This window comes from Chanodichthys erythropterus, chromosome 2 (assembly GCF_024489055.1).
Source record: "Chanodichthys erythropterus isolate Z2021 chromosome 2, ASM2448905v1, whole genome shotgun sequence".
Lineage (NCBI taxonomy): Eukaryota > Metazoa > Chordata > Actinopteri > Cypriniformes > Xenocyprididae > Chanodichthys > Chanodichthys erythropterus.
In genome coordinates, this window is record NC_090222.1 from 2,491,306 (window position 1) to 2,511,215 (window position 19,910).

The 19,910-nt window shown below is 38.5% G+C and overlaps 1 protein-coding gene across 2 annotated transcripts in view; it reads left to right on the forward strand.

Annotated features, from left to right (window-relative positions):
- Nucleotides 1-19,910, forward strand: part of ascc3 (activating signal cointegrator 1 complex subunit 3) — a 260,611-nt gene that overhangs the window by 202,147 nt on the left and 38,554 nt on the right. For both annotated transcript variants that reach the window (XM_067399556.1, XM_067399566.1), the window contains exons 21-30: nt 2,817-3,042; nt 3,178-3,332; nt 6,511-6,609; nt 9,465-9,633; nt 10,236-10,456; nt 10,531-10,616; nt 10,707-10,873; nt 14,359-14,504; nt 15,473-15,593; nt 17,842-17,984. In XM_067399556.1, the coding sequence (XP_067255657.1) occupies nt 2,817-3,042; nt 3,178-3,332; nt 6,511-6,609; nt 9,465-9,633; nt 10,236-10,456; nt 10,531-10,616; nt 10,707-10,873; nt 14,359-14,504; nt 15,473-15,593; nt 17,842-17,984 (1,533 nt within the window). The remainder of the gene's footprint in view (nt 1-2,816; nt 3,043-3,177; nt 3,333-6,510; nt 6,610-9,464; nt 9,634-10,235; nt 10,457-10,530; nt 10,617-10,706; nt 10,874-14,358; nt 14,505-15,472; nt 15,594-17,841; nt 17,985-19,910) is intronic.

The window sequence follows — 19,910 nt, forward strand, 5'->3', positions numbered from 1 at the left end:
CCCTAGAATCAAAATTTGAATTTACCTCGGCATAGTTGAATAACAAGAGTTCAGTACATGGAAAAGACATACAGTGAGTTTCAAACACCTTTGCTTCCTCCTTCTTATATAAATCTCATTTGTTTAAAAGACCTCCGGAAAACACGCGGATCTCAACATAACACCAACTGTTACGTAACATGGATGGATGGACGGATGGAGTTTGAACAGTTTTGACTCATTTGAGCATTCAGTAAATGAAAGTCTATGGGATTTTTCCAATTTTTAATCACCATTTTTTGAAAGATTGTAAGTCGGATCAGTTAGAAAAGAGATAGCAACCCGAGTCAGAACAGTCTGAAGGTCTAGTCTGAGTTTGGTGGTTCCAGCTTGAAAGAAACCTCATTTTGAAGTTCAAAGCTGTGCATTTCGTGTTCTGCACTTTGAGTGAGTGTTGTGAACTGGGTCACGGGGACCGTTCTTCTGGTACTCATCCATACGGACGGGTGTCGGATGAAAGACTTTGGTTGCTCTCGTGGCCTGTTAAACATCAGCATCTGGGTCAGCAGGTGTTTGTCCTCCTCCTTCGCTAACAGTCGTCCATTTCTGCCCAATCAATCAGTGACACACCAGATCAGTCCATCATAGCAGTCAGATCTGTGAGTAAACCTGCACCTTATAGATCAAAGTAATGTTGGATTCTGTAAGCCATCTGAGCATAACTCACATTCAGCCATCAAACATACGGCCGCTGGGCTCTGATTTACACCGACAGCAGTCAAAGCAAACGGACATTAGTCATTCAGGAAAATGTGTTCTAGATAATGAACTAAATTTAAAGGAGACCTTTAAAAAAGCTGTATCCCATAAGAAAAGAATTGTATATGACAAATCTGTTTAAAATGACGCTTGCACATTAGACAAGATGTTTTATACTAAGGTTAGCAGTCATTGAGTTCCACCACCAGCGTTTTATGTCAGTAGCCCCTTATTAAAAGACATTTTTTAGTCGTGCAATCAATTATTCATAATTATGTGACATATAGGGTATTTCTTCAATGCATGTGTTTGCATGTCCAACAAAATGCTCTTGAGATGATCTCATTATAAAAACATGTTTCAAGGAATTACAGTCAAATCAATGAGCCAGAAACACAAGATGTTCTTTTAAACATTAGACTTTCTGGTTTACCACTAGTAAACTGGTCCAGCATGTAAGAACAAAATATCTTGACGTGAAAAGTATGTCATATAAAGTCACATAAAAATCATATAAAAAGTTAAAAAAAATCATTATGACAGAAGAAATTGACTTAATTATGACAAAAACAATAGATAAAACTCATATACTTAGATGCTAAATCATTATTAGAAGTCAAAATTATGAGATAAAATGGAAAAATTATGAATTATAAAGTCATAGTTTTGACAAAAACATTTTACATAGTCGAGATACACAAGTCATGTACTAATATTATGACATAAAAGTTGATGACATGATGACATGATGACATGAAAAGTAAATAATTATGACATGCCAACTAAAAATGATGAGAGTAAATGGTCAAAATTATGACAAAAGCAGTTTAAATACATCAGGATACACAAGTCATTATTATAAGATAAGTCAAAATATTAAAAATTAAACTAAGAGATAAAAAGTTATTAAGATATAAAAAGTCAAAATTTTGACTCATTTTTGGAGTCATTCTTGACATGTAATTTCAATTTATGTCATTATTTTGACTTTTATCTCATAAGTATGACTTATATATGTGGTAATTGTGATTTACTAAATCATTTCATATATGTGGCAGAAATTGGCATCCATAGGTTTCTCGATCTCTGGTGTGTTTTTAATTATTATAATTCAACTTCTGTATTTATAATGACAGTGTCGACTATTTATAAGACTGGTTATTAAAAAATGTTAATAAAACACCTCAAAATCTCAAAGCACTTTACAAAAATAAGATAAAAGAGAAATACAATATTGTAAAAGAAATCAGAACTGTTCAGTTTATAATAGTTTAATAACAACGAGTTGGTTTAGTAATGTGGTTGTCACTCTCAAAACAGCATTAATGACAGCCATATTTATCATTAGCTGGGTTTCCGTCCAAAGTCGAGAATTTAACTTGTGCGCAAAATTGGAATATGGCATAAAACATTTGCGAATAAAGCAGCGTTTCCATCCCATGTGTTCAAGAGAACAAAATGATCACTTCCTGGTGCAAAATATCAGTAATAAAAATGTAAGTTTCTTCAATCAGGCTCTTTTTTCTCCATCATAAATGAGCTGGTCTCAGAGCGTCAGACGAAACACAATAAACGCTGTCATGTGATCTTGCGTTCGGATGCTGGTGTTTTGGAGCACAGTCTCGTAAGACGCTTCTGGAGGAATTAAACCAAAATCATTCTGAAGATAGACTTTGACTTTCAGAACCACCAAACCAACATTTGAAATGCTGCGATGTGATTGGTCCACTGGTTAGTCGAGTTTATCCAATCACAGCCTCTGCTGAGGCAAAGTCACATGAGGTTCTATTGCACATCAAGGGATTTATTCAGTAAATGTGTTTCCCATCATAGTTTGTCGTCTTATCAGATAAAAAATATACACCTCTATTGAATGCATACAATTTTAATGTGCATTTGTAGAATTTACGCACATCTTGACTTTTTTTTTACGCAATATCCCAAAACGCACCTAAAAATAGGTGGATGGAAGCATAGCATGTGTGTCCATGGCCTCGATGTAGTCCGAGAGCGCTGTCATATCATTCAGTGCTGCACTTGATTGTGTGATTGAGAGTCTCTCTGTCTTTTCTGCGCAGAATGCTGCTCGTATCGTGCGGGCTCTGTTTGAGATCGCTCTGAGGAAGCGCTGGCCGGCCATGACCTACCGCCTGCTGAACCTGTGTAAAGTGATTGACAAGCGTCTGTGGGGCTGGGCCCACCCGCTGCGGCAGTTCAGCGTGCTCCCCCCGTCAGTGCTGTCCAGGATGGAGGAGAAGAAGCTCACGGTGGACAAACTCAGAGACATGGGCAAAGATGAGATCGGTCAGTCTGACACAAGAAAATCATGTGGATTTGTCGGTTTTAGACTTCATCATAGGCAGTTAAGGTCAAATATGCTGTTTTCCCGCTTCTTGGAAGATTGCATTACTTATTAAGTGTATGTGTGTGTGTGCACAGGTCACATGTTGCATCATGTGAACATCGGGCTGAAGGTGAAGCAGTGTGTTCATCAGATACCCTCCATCCTGATGGAGTCCAGCATTCAGCCAATCACACGCACTGTCCTGCGCGTACGCCTCAGCATCACTCCGGACTTCAGGTGGAATGACCAGGTAACCATGGCAACCATATCCAGGGCTTTACATACTGGCGTTAGTCCTTGGTGTATCTGGATTTTCAATTCCAGCAGATCCCAAACTGTACTGCACACTCATCCCCACACCACATATTTAAGCCTAAATTTAAGATTTATTGCAGATATCATTTGGATCACACGGTTTTAACATAAACAAACTAGTAAACGTAATGTGATGCATATTTGTCAGTCATGCGTAAATGAGTCGGTAAGATTTCTGACCTCAGAAACTCTATTTGCAAAATGTATGTATTCAAACTGCTTTAAAATATGAACACAATTACATTTATTCAGTTAAACAACCACGGATCAAACAATATTTAAGATGTATGAGATTGAAACAAATTGGATTGATTGATGATAAATGTATGCACCTGATTATTGTGTTTAAAAGCATTCAGATTATTGGTACTATTACAGAAATCATACCTGTTTCATTTATGTATTAGTTTGTTAAAACTGTAATCCAAATGGATGGCACTTGTATATGCAATTTGAATACATAAATCTTAAATATCATAAATCTTAAAAATCTTGCATATGGAGCCTAAAAAAATAACCTATTCAAATTTTAATATTACAGGCACTGGTGACAAGTTCAGTGCTACAGTTGATTTTCCTCCAAATTTTGTCAAAAATCTTTTAACTGCTTTCTTGTGAGATTTTATTTTATTTATTTATTTATTTATTTCATTACAATTATTTTGTTGTGGGTTATGACACTGTTCTCCAGAAATTGACAGGGGAAAAAGTGGCAAAAAGTCAGTGTTGCTCTTATATATTATAATATTATATGTATACATGTGTATATATATAAAAAACAAAACAACAAAGACAAGGATAAAAACAAGGATATAAAAACAAGGACAAGGATTTCAGATATTGTCATCTCTGTTGGGACATTTTGTACCCGCAACATATCAGGACCACACACACACACACACACACAGTAGGTCGTGCAGGAGGAGCTGAAGGATCATTGATTTGTCCGTCTCCTCCCCTGCGTTTAAGAGCACAAAGGCTTGAATAGGCCCAGATCGGCTGCTATTGTTCTCTTGAGGGCCAGTGCTGTGATGGGCCACAGATGGGCCGCTCTATGCCCGCTCCATAACTCCTCCAGCGTGACACTAAACAGCTGGATGACCATCAGCCAACACTAATCACCCGCGAACACGCTCTGAGCATGTCCTCGCTCCGCCACATTAACATGTCATTAACAAACATTACATAATGCTTAATCCACTCAGTACTGCATGTACATCATACACAATACCTTTCACTACATTACAAAGTTTTTTTTTTTTTTTTTGACAGGTCTCAATTTTATTCAGCAAGGATTCATTGAATTGTGACAGTAGTGATGACATTTATAATATTGCAAAAGATTATATGCCAAATAAATGCTGTTCTTTTGAACTTTCTATTTATCAAAGAATTCTGAGAAGAAAATAAAATGTAACACAGTTTCCACAAAAATATTGTGCAGCTCAGCTGTATTCAACACTGATAATAATCATGTTTCTTGATCATCAAATCAGCATATCAGAATGATTTCTGAAGGATCATGTGACACTGAAGACTGGAGTAATGATGCTGAAAATAAATAAATAAATCACACTATATATTCACAAATAAAACAGCTGTCTTACATTGTAATAATGTAATTTTTACTGTATTTTTGATCAAACAAAGCAGAAGAGACCTAAAACATAAAAATCTTTCTGACCGAAACATTTTGAACAGTAGTGTAATTTATTATGTTTATAATATTCTATTTACATTTCCCCCATACACTTTGTATTACAGTTTTCATCACAGAAAGTTAATAATATTACTAAACTACGTGTACTTGTCTAATTATTTAACAAAGACACTTGTAAGTATTTGATTGTTTTGACTCTAGTTAATGCAATTTAAAATAGTACAGTAGTAAATAATAATATAAAAAAGTCTATTTTAAAGTACATAAAATATGTTTTTAATTAGATGTGTATAATTAACTTTGCTAAAGAAAGGCCTTTATAAACTGTGTGTGTGTGTGTGTGTGTGTGTGTGTGTGTGTGTGTGTGTGTGTGTGTGTGTGTGTGTGTGTGTGTGTGTGTGTGTGTGTGTGTGTGTGTGTGTGTGTGTGTGTGTGTGTGTGTGTGTGTGTGTGTGTGAGTGTGTGTGTGAGAGAATCCCTTCAGTGAGGCTCTTCTTTTTTGCTGCCTCTTTTTTTTGAGGCAGCATCTGTTCACTTGTCCCCTCTCTCTCTCTCTCTCTCTCTCTCTCTCTCTCTCTCTCTCTCTCTCTCTCTCTCTCTCTCTCTCAGTGACAAACTCACAAACTTTACTTGTTTGTCAAATTTTATTGCATGTATTAATTTATTACAGTTCAGTTAATTAGTTATTTTTATTACATTATTATTTTATTAGATTTATGTTTTAGGATTTTTGATCATTAATAATAAATTAAAATTTTTGATTTCAGACATGTTTACAGTGCATGTTGAAGAATGTTTTAAATCTGGCTTCAGTTCATTTTCTAATGTGAATGAAGCTGTGTGATTCAGATTAGATTCAGATTCAGATCAAACAACCCAAGGATGATTTATCCACACCATGAGTAAAGTGGAAAGGCTCTGATCATCCAGAAGCTTTAATGCAAACTACGAGCTGACTGGCGATACGTACAGTATATCACTGGCTTTAATGTAAAACAGGCTATGGCTCAACAGGTTATAAAGATTTCACTTACATTTCACTGAGGACAAACCATCCAATACAGCAGATTTGACTGTCTCTGAAGCAGTGATTAGCAAGAGTTCCTGCCACTGGACATGTTTAATTTGGACTGTATTAGACCTCTCAAAACAGTAAATTAAATACAGTTATGAAAATATAAACCAAGCATTATATGGGATTTGTCTGGAATTAATAGCCACATGAAGAAAGGACAAATAGATGGGGGAAAATGTTCTCTTTTTTTATGTAAGAAATGTTTTAAACACACAAGTAGTCTAAAGTGAAGTTTTCCTATATTTCTCATGTTATAGGAGTTTGGTCATACTGCTAGTGTCCACTTTCTTTAATGTTTTTGTTACTAGAAACTTAACACATGGACATGTTGTTCTCACTGTATCAGTTTTATGACTCTTCTGATCTGGTCGTAAACAGGTCCATGGCTCCGTGGGAGAGCCCTGGTGGTTATGGGTGGAGGATCCCATCAACGACCACATCTACCACTCTGAGTACTTCCTCCTGCAGAAGAAACAGGTACATCTGCTGACATCTGTAAACCTCAGCACCAGATCAAAGCATGACATATGCTGGGAGAAGCAGCGTTCAATTACACACTACACCTTTAAATGTAATAACGCCACTGACGGGTGAAAACAATACTTTTCAATGAAAAAAAAAACAAACAAAAAACGCTGTATTTTTAAATAATTAAACACTGTGTTGTCAAAGTTAATATTGTAGCTTTAGACACTTGACATGTGTATTATTAACATTTTACAAAATGTTTCATGCTTAAATGGAGTTAACAAGGTTTTTGACCAGCGATTGTTGGACATGTGTGTTTTATCTGTCATTATAATGGTCGCATCTGAGGCAGTAAGCACATCGCATTACATTTCCATCAACTTGCGGGTTATAAAGTTTACTGTATCTATATGTGGGCACTCAGTTTTCTGTCATTTTGCCAAAATCTGATGTTATGAAAGATGAAGTGCTACACACAGGCTGTGCTTCACACAGTATTGGTTGTGACTCAACGACAAATGCTAGACTAAAACACTCTTCACCACTCTTTAAAAACATAAAACATTAGCCTTTATACAAACCCGATTCCAAAAAAGTTGGGACACTGTACAAATTGTGAATAAAAACAGAATGCAATGATGTGGACGTTTCAAATTTCAATATTTTATTCAGAATACAACATAGATGATATATCAAATGTTTAAACTGAGAAAATGTATCATTTTAAGGGAAAAATAAGGTGATTATAAATTCCATGGCATCAACACATCTCAAAAAAGTTGTGACAAGGCCTTGTTTACCACTGTGTGGCATCCCCTCTTCTTTTTATAACAGTCTGCAAACGTCTGGGGACTGAGGAGACAAGTTGCTCAAGTTTAGGAATAGGAATGTTGTCCCATTCTTGTCTAATACAGGCTTCTAGTTGCTCAACTGTCTTAGGTCTTCTTTGTCGCATCTTCCTCTTTATGATGCGCCAAATGTTTTCTATGGGTGAAAGATCTGGACTGCAGGCTGGCCGTTTCAGTACCCGGATCCTTCTTCTATGCAGCCATGATGTTGTAATTGATGCAGTATGTGGTCTGGTATTGTCATGTTGGAAAATGCAAGGTCTTCCCTGAAAGAGACGACGTCTGGATGGGAGCATATGTTGTTCTAGAACTTGGATATACCTTTCAGCATTGATGGTGCCTTTCCAGATGTGTAAGCTGCCCATGCCACACGCACTCATGCAACCCCATACCATCAGAGATGCAGGCTTCTGAACTGAGCGCTGATGACAACTTGGGTTGTCCTTGTCCTCTTTAGTCCGGATGACATGGTGTCACAGTTTTCCAAAAAGAACTTCAAATTTTGATTCGTCTGACCACAGAACAGTTTTCCACTTTGCCACAGTCCATTTTAAATGAGCCTTGGCCCAGAGAAAACGCCTGCGCTTCTGGATCATGTTTAGATATGGCTTCTTTTTTGACCTATAGAGTTTTAGCCGGCAGCGGCGAATGGCACGGTGGATTGTGTTCACCGACAATGTTTTCTGGAAGTATTCCTGAGCCCATGTTGTGATTTCCATTACAGTAGCATTCCTGTATGTGATGCAGTGCTGTCTAAGGGCCCGAAGATCACGGGCATCCAGTATGGTTTTCCGGCCTTGACCCTTACGCACAGAGATTGTTCCAGATTCTCTGAATCTTTGGATGATATTATGCACTGTAGATGATGATAACTTCAAACTCTTTGCAATTTTTCTCTGAGAAACTCCTTTCTGATATTGATCCACTGTTTTGCGCCGCAGCATTGGGGGAATTGGTGATCCTCTGCCCATCTTGACTTCTGAGAGACACTGCCACTCTGAGAGGCTCTTTTTATACCCAATCATGTTGCCAATTGACCTAATAAGTTGCAAATTGGTCCTCCAGCTGTTCTTTATATGTACATTTAACTTTTCCAGCCTCTTATTGCTACCTGTCCCGACTTTTTTGGAATGTGTAGCTCTCATGAAATCCAAAATGAGCCAATATTTGGCATGACATTTCAAAATGTCTCACTTTCAACATTTGATATGTTATCTATATTCTAATGTGAATAAAATATAAGTTTATGAGATTTGTAAATTATTGCATTCCTTTTTTATTCACAATTTGTACAGTGTCCCCAAAAAAAAAAAAAAAAATGCCGAAAATGTAGAAACAAGATTTCCGCCCGACAGTGATATGCAGGTTTTGTTATTGTTAAAACTTTAGAACTAAAACTATTAAAAATAGTCAAATGGTCAAAAGTTAAGGTCAAATAAAATATAAATATTAGATAAAACCTAAAAAGTTGCTCTGGCAATCAACTAAAATAAAGTAAATTTAGGTATTATGATGACTAAAACTAAAATAACACCTAAACAGAAATATTAAAAACAACATAAAAATGACAAGCACAAAAAAATTACTAAAACTTCTAAAAATATTATCCAGTCTCATTCGCTTAAAGTTATTTTTAGCAGCTCATTATGCTGCTTGATATAAACTGCCATTTCTTATCATATTATTTAAATATATTTTAATAATTATAAACACACTGGTTTATAGCGCAAGTAGTTTTACTGTTTAATGCTCTTTGTCATTCTTCTAGTTATTTACCTATAGTGGCTAGTGAATCGAAAGTATCACACATTCACAGAAAACATCTTACTTCCGCATTGCAAAATAAGGTGGATACTACTAAAATAACACTGACTATCTGCAAAAAATCTTCAATTTAAAATGCAAGTGTAATTTTATTTTGTAGAGGATGGAGATTAGGTTGACGACAGTACATCACACAGTGAGCTGGAGATGTGATTACAAACGCATTTAACATGTTCTCTCTGGTGCTGTCAGGTGTTGAGTGGAGAGCCGCAGCAGGTGGTCTTTACTATACCCATCTTTGAGCCCATGCCTTCTCAGTATTACATCCGAGCCGTGTCTGACCGCTGGCTGGGCTCTGAAGCTGTGTGCATCATCAACTTCCAGCACCTCATTCTGCCTGAAAGACACCCGCCACACACAGGTGCGTCACATATGCACACATATGACATCCAAGCTGTCAGCAACCTTCCTCCTGTGGATGGAATATCCGCTCCTCCTTTATTCATTATATAGAATGAGTTAGTTTAAATGTTGTGTGGAATGAGTCATTTGATCATTTTTGATCAGTATCACATGGGGTCATTTCAGCATTTCAGTTATTCAGCGCTGACCACAAACATGTGAACGGTAGTGTATATTGCTACAAAAGATTTCTATTTTAAATAAATGCTGTTCTTTTTTAACTTTGTATTCATCAAAGAATCACAGGTTATAAAAACAAATATTAAGCAGCACAACTGTTTCCAACATTGATAATAAATCTGCATATTCAAATGATTTCTGAAGGATCTGAAGTAATTCAGCTTTGCATCACAGAAATAAATTATATTTTAAAGTATATTTAAATAGAAAAACATTGTTAAATTGTAATAATATTTCAGAATATTATTTTTAATAAAAGCTGGCTTGATGAGCATAAACATAATACTTCTTTCAAAAACATTAAAAATAGTAATGTGTCCAAACTTTTGACCCGTACTGGATACCATTTTCAATATGTAATTTCCATTTGCTTAATTCCAGAGCTCTTGGACCTTCAGCCGTTGCCTGTGACTGCATTGGGAAACAGGGAGTATGAGAGTCTCTACAAGTTCACGCACTTTAATCCCATTCAGACGCAGATCTTCCACACACTCTACCACACGGACACCAACGTCCTGCTGGGGGCCCCCACCGGCTCGGGAAAAACCATCGCTGCAGAGATGGCCATCTTCAGAGTCTTCAACATGTACCCTACCTCCAAGGTCTGAACCTCTGCCATATGTTAGGGTTTTAGCTACCACGACACGGTTTAACCTGCATGTATCTGTGTGAGCAGGTGGTCTACATTGCTCCTCTCAAAGCTCTAGTCCGAGAGAGGATCGAGGACTGGAAGATCAGAATAGAAGAGAAACTTGGAAGGAAGTGAGTGTGTTTATAGATTCCTCTGGCAAATATGTATCTGTTATTATACCATGACCTTTATTTGCACATTATCATATTCTGTCTCTCTAGGGTGGTTGAGTTAACAGGTGACGTTACTCCAGACATGCGGGCCATAGCTGCAGCTGACCTGATCGTCACCACTCCAGAGAAATGGGATGGAGTCAGCCGCAGCTGGCAGAACCGTAGCTATGTGCAGAAAGTGGCTATTCTCATCATAGACGAGATCCATCTTCTGGGTAAAGGCCCTGATATACTCATGGCAAAGTATTTTTCATTCTTCAATAAGGGATAAAAAGACCTGAACATCATGACGGCGCCGATCAGAGCAATATTTAAATATGTGCTTCACGCTTTCCTCTCAGTGACACAATAAACATACAACAAAAATGACAGCGCTGAGAAAACAGCAGTTCAGAAATCAGTCATCTAATCATAGTGACGTGGATATGTTTGCACTGGATCTGCAATTCGGCACTCCAGTCAAGTCACATCACTTTTATTTATTTAGCACTTTATACAGTTGATTTATTTAAAGCAGCAGCTTTACAGTATTAAACCTGAAAAAACATGCCAGTGTCACTTTAAATTATGATTACAGTTTCAGTTTCTATTATAAAGCGGCTCTCCAGTGTGTTCATGTTTTTACTTGCATCTGACCTTGACGGACTAAACAGAAGATTTGAAGATGATGAATGGATTGAAGAGGTTTACCAGCCAGATGCAACAGTAATGGTCCCACACCAGCTAACACCCTCTGGTTTCACCTGCTACAGTAGCCACACCCCAAACTCTCATCCTGCTACAGTAGCCACACCCCAAACTCTCATCCTGCTACAGTAGCCACACCCCAAACTCCATCTGCTACAGTAGCCACACCCCAAACTCTCAGCCTGCTACAGTAGCCACACCCCAAACTCTCCTTCTGCTACAGTAGCCACACCCCAAACTCTCATCCTGCTACAGTAGCCACACCCCAAACTCTCAGCCTGCTACAGTAGCCACACCCCAAACTCTCCTTCTGCTACAGTAGCCACACCCCAAACTCTCCTTCTGCTACAGTAGCCACACCCCAAACTCTCATCCTGCTACAGTAGCCACACCCCTAACCCCCCACCTACTGCATTAGCCACGCCCCAAACTCTCAGCCTGCTACAGTAGCCACACCCCTAACCCCCCACCTACTGCATTAGCCACGCCCCAAACTATCAGCCTGCTACAGTAGCCACACCCCTAACCCCCCACCTACTGCATTAGCCACGCCCCAAACTATCAGCCTGCTACAGTAGCCACACCCCAAACCCCCCACCTACTGCATTAGCCACGCCCCAAACTATCAGCCTGCTACAGTAGCCACATCCCTAACCCCCCACCTACTGCATTAGCCACGCCCCAAACTCTCAGTCTGCTACAGTAGCCACACCCCAAACTCTCAACCTGCTACAGTAGCCACACCCCAAACTCTCAGTCTGCTACAGTAGCCACACCCCTAACTCTCAGCCTGCTACAGTAGCCACACCCCAAACTCTCAGTCTGCTACAGTAGCCACACCCCAAACTCTCAGCCTGTTACAGTAGCCACGCCCCAAACTCTCAGTCTGCTACAGTAGCCACACCCCAAACTATCAGCCTGCTACAGTAGCCACACCCCAAACTCTCAGTCTGCTACAGTAGCCACACCCCTAACTCCCCAGCTACTACAGTAGCCACGCCCCAAACTCTCAGCCTGCTACAGTAGCCACACCCCTAACCCCCACCTACTGCATTAGCCACGCCCCAAACTCTCAGTCTGCTACAGTATCCACGCCCCAAACTCTCAGCCTGCTACAGTAGCCACACCCCTAACCCCCCCACCTACTGCATTAGCCACGCCCCAAACTCTCAGCCTGCTACAGTAGCCACACCCCAAACTCTCAGCCTGCTACAGTATCCACGCCCCAAACTCTCAGTCTGCTACAGTAGCCACACCCCTAACTCCCCAGCTACTACAGTAGCCACACCCCAAACTCTCAGCCTGCTACAGTAGCCACACCCCAAACTATCAGCCTGCTACAGTAGCCACACCCCAAACTCTCAGCCTGCTACAGTTGCCACACCCCAAACTCTCAGTCTGCTACAGTAGCCACACCCCAAACTCTCAGTCTGCTACAGTAGCCACACCCCAAACTATCAGCCTGCTACAGTATCCACGCCCCAAACTCATGCAATAGGTTGAGCTGGAAAGAGATTGACAAATATGGGTGGGCTGTAGGTGGAGAGTGATTTGATGGTGCCTGGGAGGCTCAATGTTTAAAATTTTGGAGGAGATAAACCCGTGAGTGGCATACTAATAGTAGTCAGTGAACAATAAACTGGGTTAGGAGATTGAATTTCAGCATAAAAACTTACATACTTACATACATCTTTTAACAGTTCACACTACATAGCCTAACTTACATTCACATCCCCTTCTAATTAATGAGTTTGAATTTCAGCCACATCCATTACTAACGGATGCATTAAATCAAATGTACAGCCATGGAATATCCTTAAATATGTTTTTTAGATGAATGGGCTTTACCTTTTCTGTTCTAGCCTCAAAAAGTGGCTAGTAAAGAAATAGTTTACGGAGTCTGGTGTGGAAGAACTTGATTGGCCTGCAGACCTGAAACCCTTTTGAAAACCTTAAGTTCATGCCAGGCCCCATTTCCCAACATCGTGTGTCTGAATGAGAGCAAATCCCAGCAGCCATGTTCCAACATCTAGTGGAAAGCTTTCCCAGAAGAGTGGAAACTATTATACTGCATCAAAGGGTCGAACAAACCACTGTTAATGGCCATGGTTTTGAAATTAAATCTTCAACAAGCACATATGAGTCTGGTGTTCAGGTGTCCACATATGTAGTCTAGCTGCTAGCAATGTATTAAAGTCAAGGACCTTGACATAAATGAATTGGACATCTTCAGTCCTGAACCGTGTGTAGTTGGATAAGATGATAATACCCCTATACGCACGAGTATCTGCATGCATTTACACACATGTATGGGAGGTTCTTGATTTGATAGACTGGTTAAAGAGCCTCCTTCAAGACCCTTATGCTTGAAGGATGAATTATTTTGTTGGCCTGCGTTGGTTTTATTATTTTGTCCAGACCTAGATAAATGTTTATATACATGTATATAAACATAAGCTTTCCTGTAGCTCAGTGGTTAGAGCATGGCACTAGCAATGCTAAGGTCACGGGTTCGATCCCAGGATTGCACATATTCAGATACAAATGTATAGAATAATGCAATGTAAGTCGCTTTGGATAAAAGCATCTGCCAAATGCATAAATGTAAACATGGAAAATAAAACTAGGCTCACAATGCACAAAAATTGTAGTAGTGAAATGTATGTTTCTCCAGTTTCAAACAAAATCTGAAATGCCATCACACTCATTTATATAAAAAAAAAAAAAAAATGTGCATAAATATTATTTTAAATCTGCAATATGTAACTTTAAACTAAATGACCTCTCTATTGGCCACACAATCAAAAATTCCACGCTTCAAAAAGTACAAAATGGCGGACTGATGGACAGCTTTATATTCACATATAAACATAAACCCCTTTCACACATACAGTCTTTACTGGTAAATGACCTTTAGGGATGATGTGTGAACAAAAATGCTGGTAAATAGTTTCTAATAATAGTGTATAAGAATGGTATTGTTACAGTTTTTGCATTTTGTTTGACTCCACAGGTGAGGACAGGGGACCGGTTCTAGAGGTCATTGTGTCCAGAACCAACTTTATCTCATCACACACCTCAAAATCAGTCCGAGTGGTGGGACTCTCTACCGCGCTGGCTAACGCACGGGATCTAGCCGACTGGCTGGGCATCGGACAGGTTACAAACCCACACAATACACAACCATTAGCTCATCTCAGCTTTCACATACATACCCTTCTAACATCATGTCTAATCTACTACATTTAATGATAGACTTGCGATATCCAAATCACTTTTGGAAGCCGTCCATATACTTTTATATATAGGCAAATTAATATTTTCGGGGTCAGTGCTGCTTCCTCTTCTCAGATTTGATATGATTTGCATATGATTCACGGCAATACAAATCAAGCAAGAAATCTTGGCCCCTGAATGCTGTATTTTTTTTTTTTTTTTTTTTTGAGTTGGATGTAATAGATGGGTCTTGTTTCAGTGTAATCATGCCTCATTTACCCCCATAATGATTAGGGATGAAGTCAAAAGAGTAGAATAGCGATATTATCTGTAACACTGTACTAGCGGTACCATCATTTTCATTCTGTTTCCATTACAGATAGCCGACCAAATGTTCTGTCAGTCATTCTGCGTTTATATGTGTATGTGCGCGCACGGGTCTATAAATAACCAGCACCCCTCTCCCAGCGTGCAGCAGCATGTTGGCGCTGTAGCCGCATCAGGGCAGACAGCGGTGGTTATGTAAACCTTTTTTTTTACTATTGCTGAAATGTCACCCTGCTAGACAGACGGGGAAGGAAGGGCTGGGGGTCTCCATAAATCTGACGTGTGCTGTTTGGACTGAGGCGCGTCTCTAGCTGCCCAATCCATTATCTAGCCCTTTAAATATGTGCACACACGCACCCAGGCCCGGGCCACTTGTGTGAGAGCGCGGTTGTGGGACAGGGGACAATGACGGGCTGTAATTACCCCCAGATGGGCCACTCTGTCAGGCACACAGCCAGCTGGGCACTCCATCTCTCTCTTTATTACAGTCTTTCTCTGTGTCTTCTCACTTTCTGGCCCTGTTTTTTCTTACACTGTTTTGTGGCCCTGTCCTTAATTCATCTGTCTGTCTGTCTCTTTTTCAGGTGGGACTGTTTAATTTCCGGCCCTCTGTTCGCCCAGTGCCGTTGGAGGTTCACATCCAAGGCTTTCCGGGCCAACATTATTGCCCTCGTATGGCCAGCATGAACAAACCTGTCTTCCAGGGTACGATACTACAGTAACATTTACACACACATTAAAGGAAAAGTTTGTGCAAAAGAAATTATAATTCTGTAAACGTTTACTCAACATTTCAAGTGTTCTAAAGTGTTCTAAATGATACATTTGTGTGACCTAACTTGTATCTTAAGTATGGAAGCTTGTTTCCGCCACGGAATAAAACAATTAAAAAGATATATGTTTGGAGCATTCTTTAGAACTTCCGCATAAATATAAGCCAGCTGGAAAACTTCGGGTGAGAGTCATGTGCTGGTGTGTTGAGCAGCAGTAGTGTAATACTTAGTTTATAATCAGAATAGAATCACTTAAACAGTCAGGCATAGCATTAATTTAGTTATTCAAACGTAAGACAGCATAAAAAATAAATAAATAAAGACGTACCTCATTGTTCCTCCTCGGCTAAATTCAATTCGACCATCAGTTTTCACACTTTTATGTGAAAAAAAGCTCAAGAAATATTAAATATTTATTATGCACTTTACTTAGATTAATTGAATAAAATGTGTTTTTACAAGTGTGATCTTGTGCTGCACTGACTGACAGCTGCTGTGATTATAAAGGGAAAGTGTAGTGCTCGCTTTCTGTGTCATTCATTCACAAGAAAAGTTATTGTTTTTCATGAGATTTTTGGAGTATTTCATACTTAACATTGACAAAATGTTTTTTTAAACCGTTATTTTATAATGTGTAATATTTAGTCAAAAACGAAGTAAAAATCAATTAGAGGAAATGACTGATATATGCACAAATAAATGCTACTTTGCCGCCACCTGCTGGTTAAAGTGGTAATTATTGTCTTTTTTTATTTTTAAATAAGTGTTTTTTATCAAATGTTGAATTTCCTACATTTTTAAACGTTCAGCTTTACAATGAGGACAATCACAGAAGGATGAACACATAATGTTTGTGGTCATCACATTAAAAATAACATTTGAAGTGCTGGGGGGGGGGGGTGCGTGTGCGTGTCTAATTACAGACACAGCGTTTTTAAACGGTCTGAATAGCTTCGTCGTTATTGCAATCGATAAAACTGGTTTATTGGTCAATTAGGTAAACTGCATTAAAATATGAATACAACATTAAAAAGTCAACCATTGATGGTTTTGTGTTAATGTACAGTGACTACAGAATGAACAGATAACAGTTCACCAGAAATGCCCGAGCTGGCTTAACGACAACCAGGAAGTAACTGTGCATATAGTCCATTGCAACTTTTAATCTCAAAATTCCAATTTTTTTTATTTCAGAATTGCATGATATAAATTTGCAATTTGTGAGTTATAAAATCAGAATTGCAAGATATAAACTCTCAATTGCAAAGGAAAAAAGTTGTGAGATTGTGAGATTAAAAGTTGCAATTACCGTTTTTATTTTTTGTTCAGTGGTGGAAACAAGTTTCCTTACTAAAGTGCTCAAATCTCATTTGTGCTACAAAATTGTTGTCGAAGTTTAACACCACTGTGATGACTTCTGCTTTTGACAATTCCCTTTTTCATGAATTTTGCTTAAATTTATATTTATGATATAGTTGTAAATATTATTGCTGATTTGAAGTGTGCTATTGAAACACAATCCTGGCAAACAGTTTTGGAGATTTTAGTCCTTCCACATTGAAGTAGATGGCAGGTGTAATTGTGTTCCTATTAACTACTAGCGGTGTAACGGTACGTGTATTCATACCAGAAATGTTTGGCATGGATCTTTTCTTTCAGTATGTATGTGTGCAGGACAAATACAGTGTTGTTTTAACTGCTCCACATGCACATTGTTGTTTTATGTACATGCATGTTTTTGTGCACCATTACACCCCTAAAATGGATGGTCACCAGTTGAACTGACCTGTTCTTAAAGCTTGAGACAAATTACAAATTATTCTTTGTACATTTATCAAAATTGTTACCAAGATTGTCCTTTTAGTAACAGTTTAGTTTAGGGTCCAATTCTCACTATTAACTAGTTGCATATTACTAGGATATTAGCTGTTTATTAGTACTTAAAAAAGCCCATATTAATGCCTTATTCTGCACGACCTTATTCTACATCCCATAATACTACCCAATACATAAACTTAACAACTACCTTACTAACTGTTAATAAGCAGGAATTAGGAGTTAATAGTGAGAAATGGACCCTAATCTAAAGTGTGACCGTATTTTCTTTATCGTCCTGCTTTTGTTCGTTTTTGTATGATGTTGGTTGATTAATTATTTTTTCTTTTTCCACTGTCCTGCAGCTATTCGCACACATTCTCCAGCCAAACCGGTCCTCATATTTGTGTCATCGCGCCGGCAGACACGGCTCACGGCTCTGGACCTCATTGCATTTCTGGCTACAGAAGATGACCCCAAACAGTGGCTCCACCAGGATGAGAGAGAGGTCAGAGTTCATCCTCAGCAGTGGTTTTACCTAATCAGATTGCTTTTTCAAGGAATGGCTAAATGAATGCAATTCTTTTTTTAAATTTACAAACAAAATATCTGAGTTACTTTTTCAAATAAGCAGCACGTTACTCCCATGTGTTGATTGAGGTTTCTCCTGTCCCCCTGTTGAGAGAGGTGGGGATGAGAGTAGGGCGCACAGGGGTTAGTGAGCAAGAAATGGGTATTGTAGTTCTAGATCTAGATCTTTGTGGTTGTAGTTTTGCTTTCTCACATTGTTATTGTTGTGAAAGGGACTATAGAGTTGCAAAATATAGAGCTTGTATGTTAAAAACAAGCAAGAAAACTCTAGCTAGCTTCAAACATACATTAAACATTACTGCCACACCAGTTAAATAGTAAAGTAATTATGAGAAAAGTGCATGGAGTCTGTTGTTCAGGCATGCAGATGTTTCTCATAGATGGTGAATAGCTTTGGCATGAAAGATCTTGTTTGCAGTTTGCCACATTGGAGCATCACTCAGCATGTGAATAGGTCTTTACACTTTCACTGCCTCACTTCTTTTGCCTCGCTACCGTTGTTAGTTTCCCTCCTGTCTTCTGTTCCCTCTTCTCTCGAGAAGCTCAGTATCTCTTTAACGGTGATTACAGTACGGCTCAGCGCAGCTTCTGCTGCAAAAGCCTGTGTCATCTCTCATTAAATTCCTCTTTCCGTTCCACTGCATGCCTTCAGATCATTTCAAGATGTGAACAAACAGCTTTTTCTGCTCTCCGTCGCAGATGTGTGCTAATATTTTCAAAGCACTCGATTAGAGGAAAAAAAAGAGGAATGGTTTTCTCATCCCAATCACAAAGTAATCACATAAAAATTGCAGCCTTACGGAGGTGATAATTTCTTTAATGGTGTACGCATGATACACACACACAGAGCGGAAATACATCTTCAGTGTGTTTGTTGAACACATGCACACGCTCGTGTCAGATAACTGCGTTTTATTGTGTGGTGCAGAGGTCACCGTTTAGTGAACCGTGCTCCAGATTATGAGCTCAGATTGGTTCCATTCGGACTGAAAGTCACTTATCATAAATAAATATAAACAGCAGTTTTTGTGTTCTCCCCGCAGAGAAATCTGTCATCTGAAAGGTGCATTCACAGTGGGTTTTAAATCATAATCATACGAAACAATGCATTAGTCCAGTGCATGCGCTGCTTGTTGATTCCTGTGCGCGGCAGACAGAAAGCGTGAGCTGTGTAGAGATGTTAGTTTAATTCTGCCTGTCCAGCTGCTCACGTTCTCTGATAATGCAGGGCAGATCATCAACACTTCAGTGAATGAAGACGCTAGAGCTTTTCTGCAAAAAAAGTTAGTTTTGTGTTGTCTGTTTATATTTATTATATATTTTTCATAAAGGCATAATTTCACTTCTTAAGTACTGAATTTTGTACAAAAAATGAGCAAGTTTCCGATAAACAACAGTCAAATAAAAACAAATATACAACCCTTATAATTTTAGATATTTTATAACTATTCAAACAGTGAGGTTACTACAGCACTGTTGTCAGAAATTTAGACAATCTTTTGTGTTATGAAAACACCATAAATATTATATATTCTAATATGTTTATATTGTGTGTGTATATATATATATATATATAATTTTTTTTTTTTTTTTTTTTTTTTTAAGTTTCCTAATGTTAGCTTACAAGGTTCAATCTTTCTGTTGTCTGCTTTTCAGATTTTCCCATCAGACCAAAATCAGTGTAATGAAATTGGCTATAGTTTATGTGTAAGTTTGCTTGTAAGTTTTACTTTTGACAGCTTTTGTGAAAACTACATATTGTACTTCCACAGTTTCCCTGATAGAGGGTTATCAGAACAGTTATTGTACGGGTAGGTTTATCACTGGAAATTGTACTGTACTT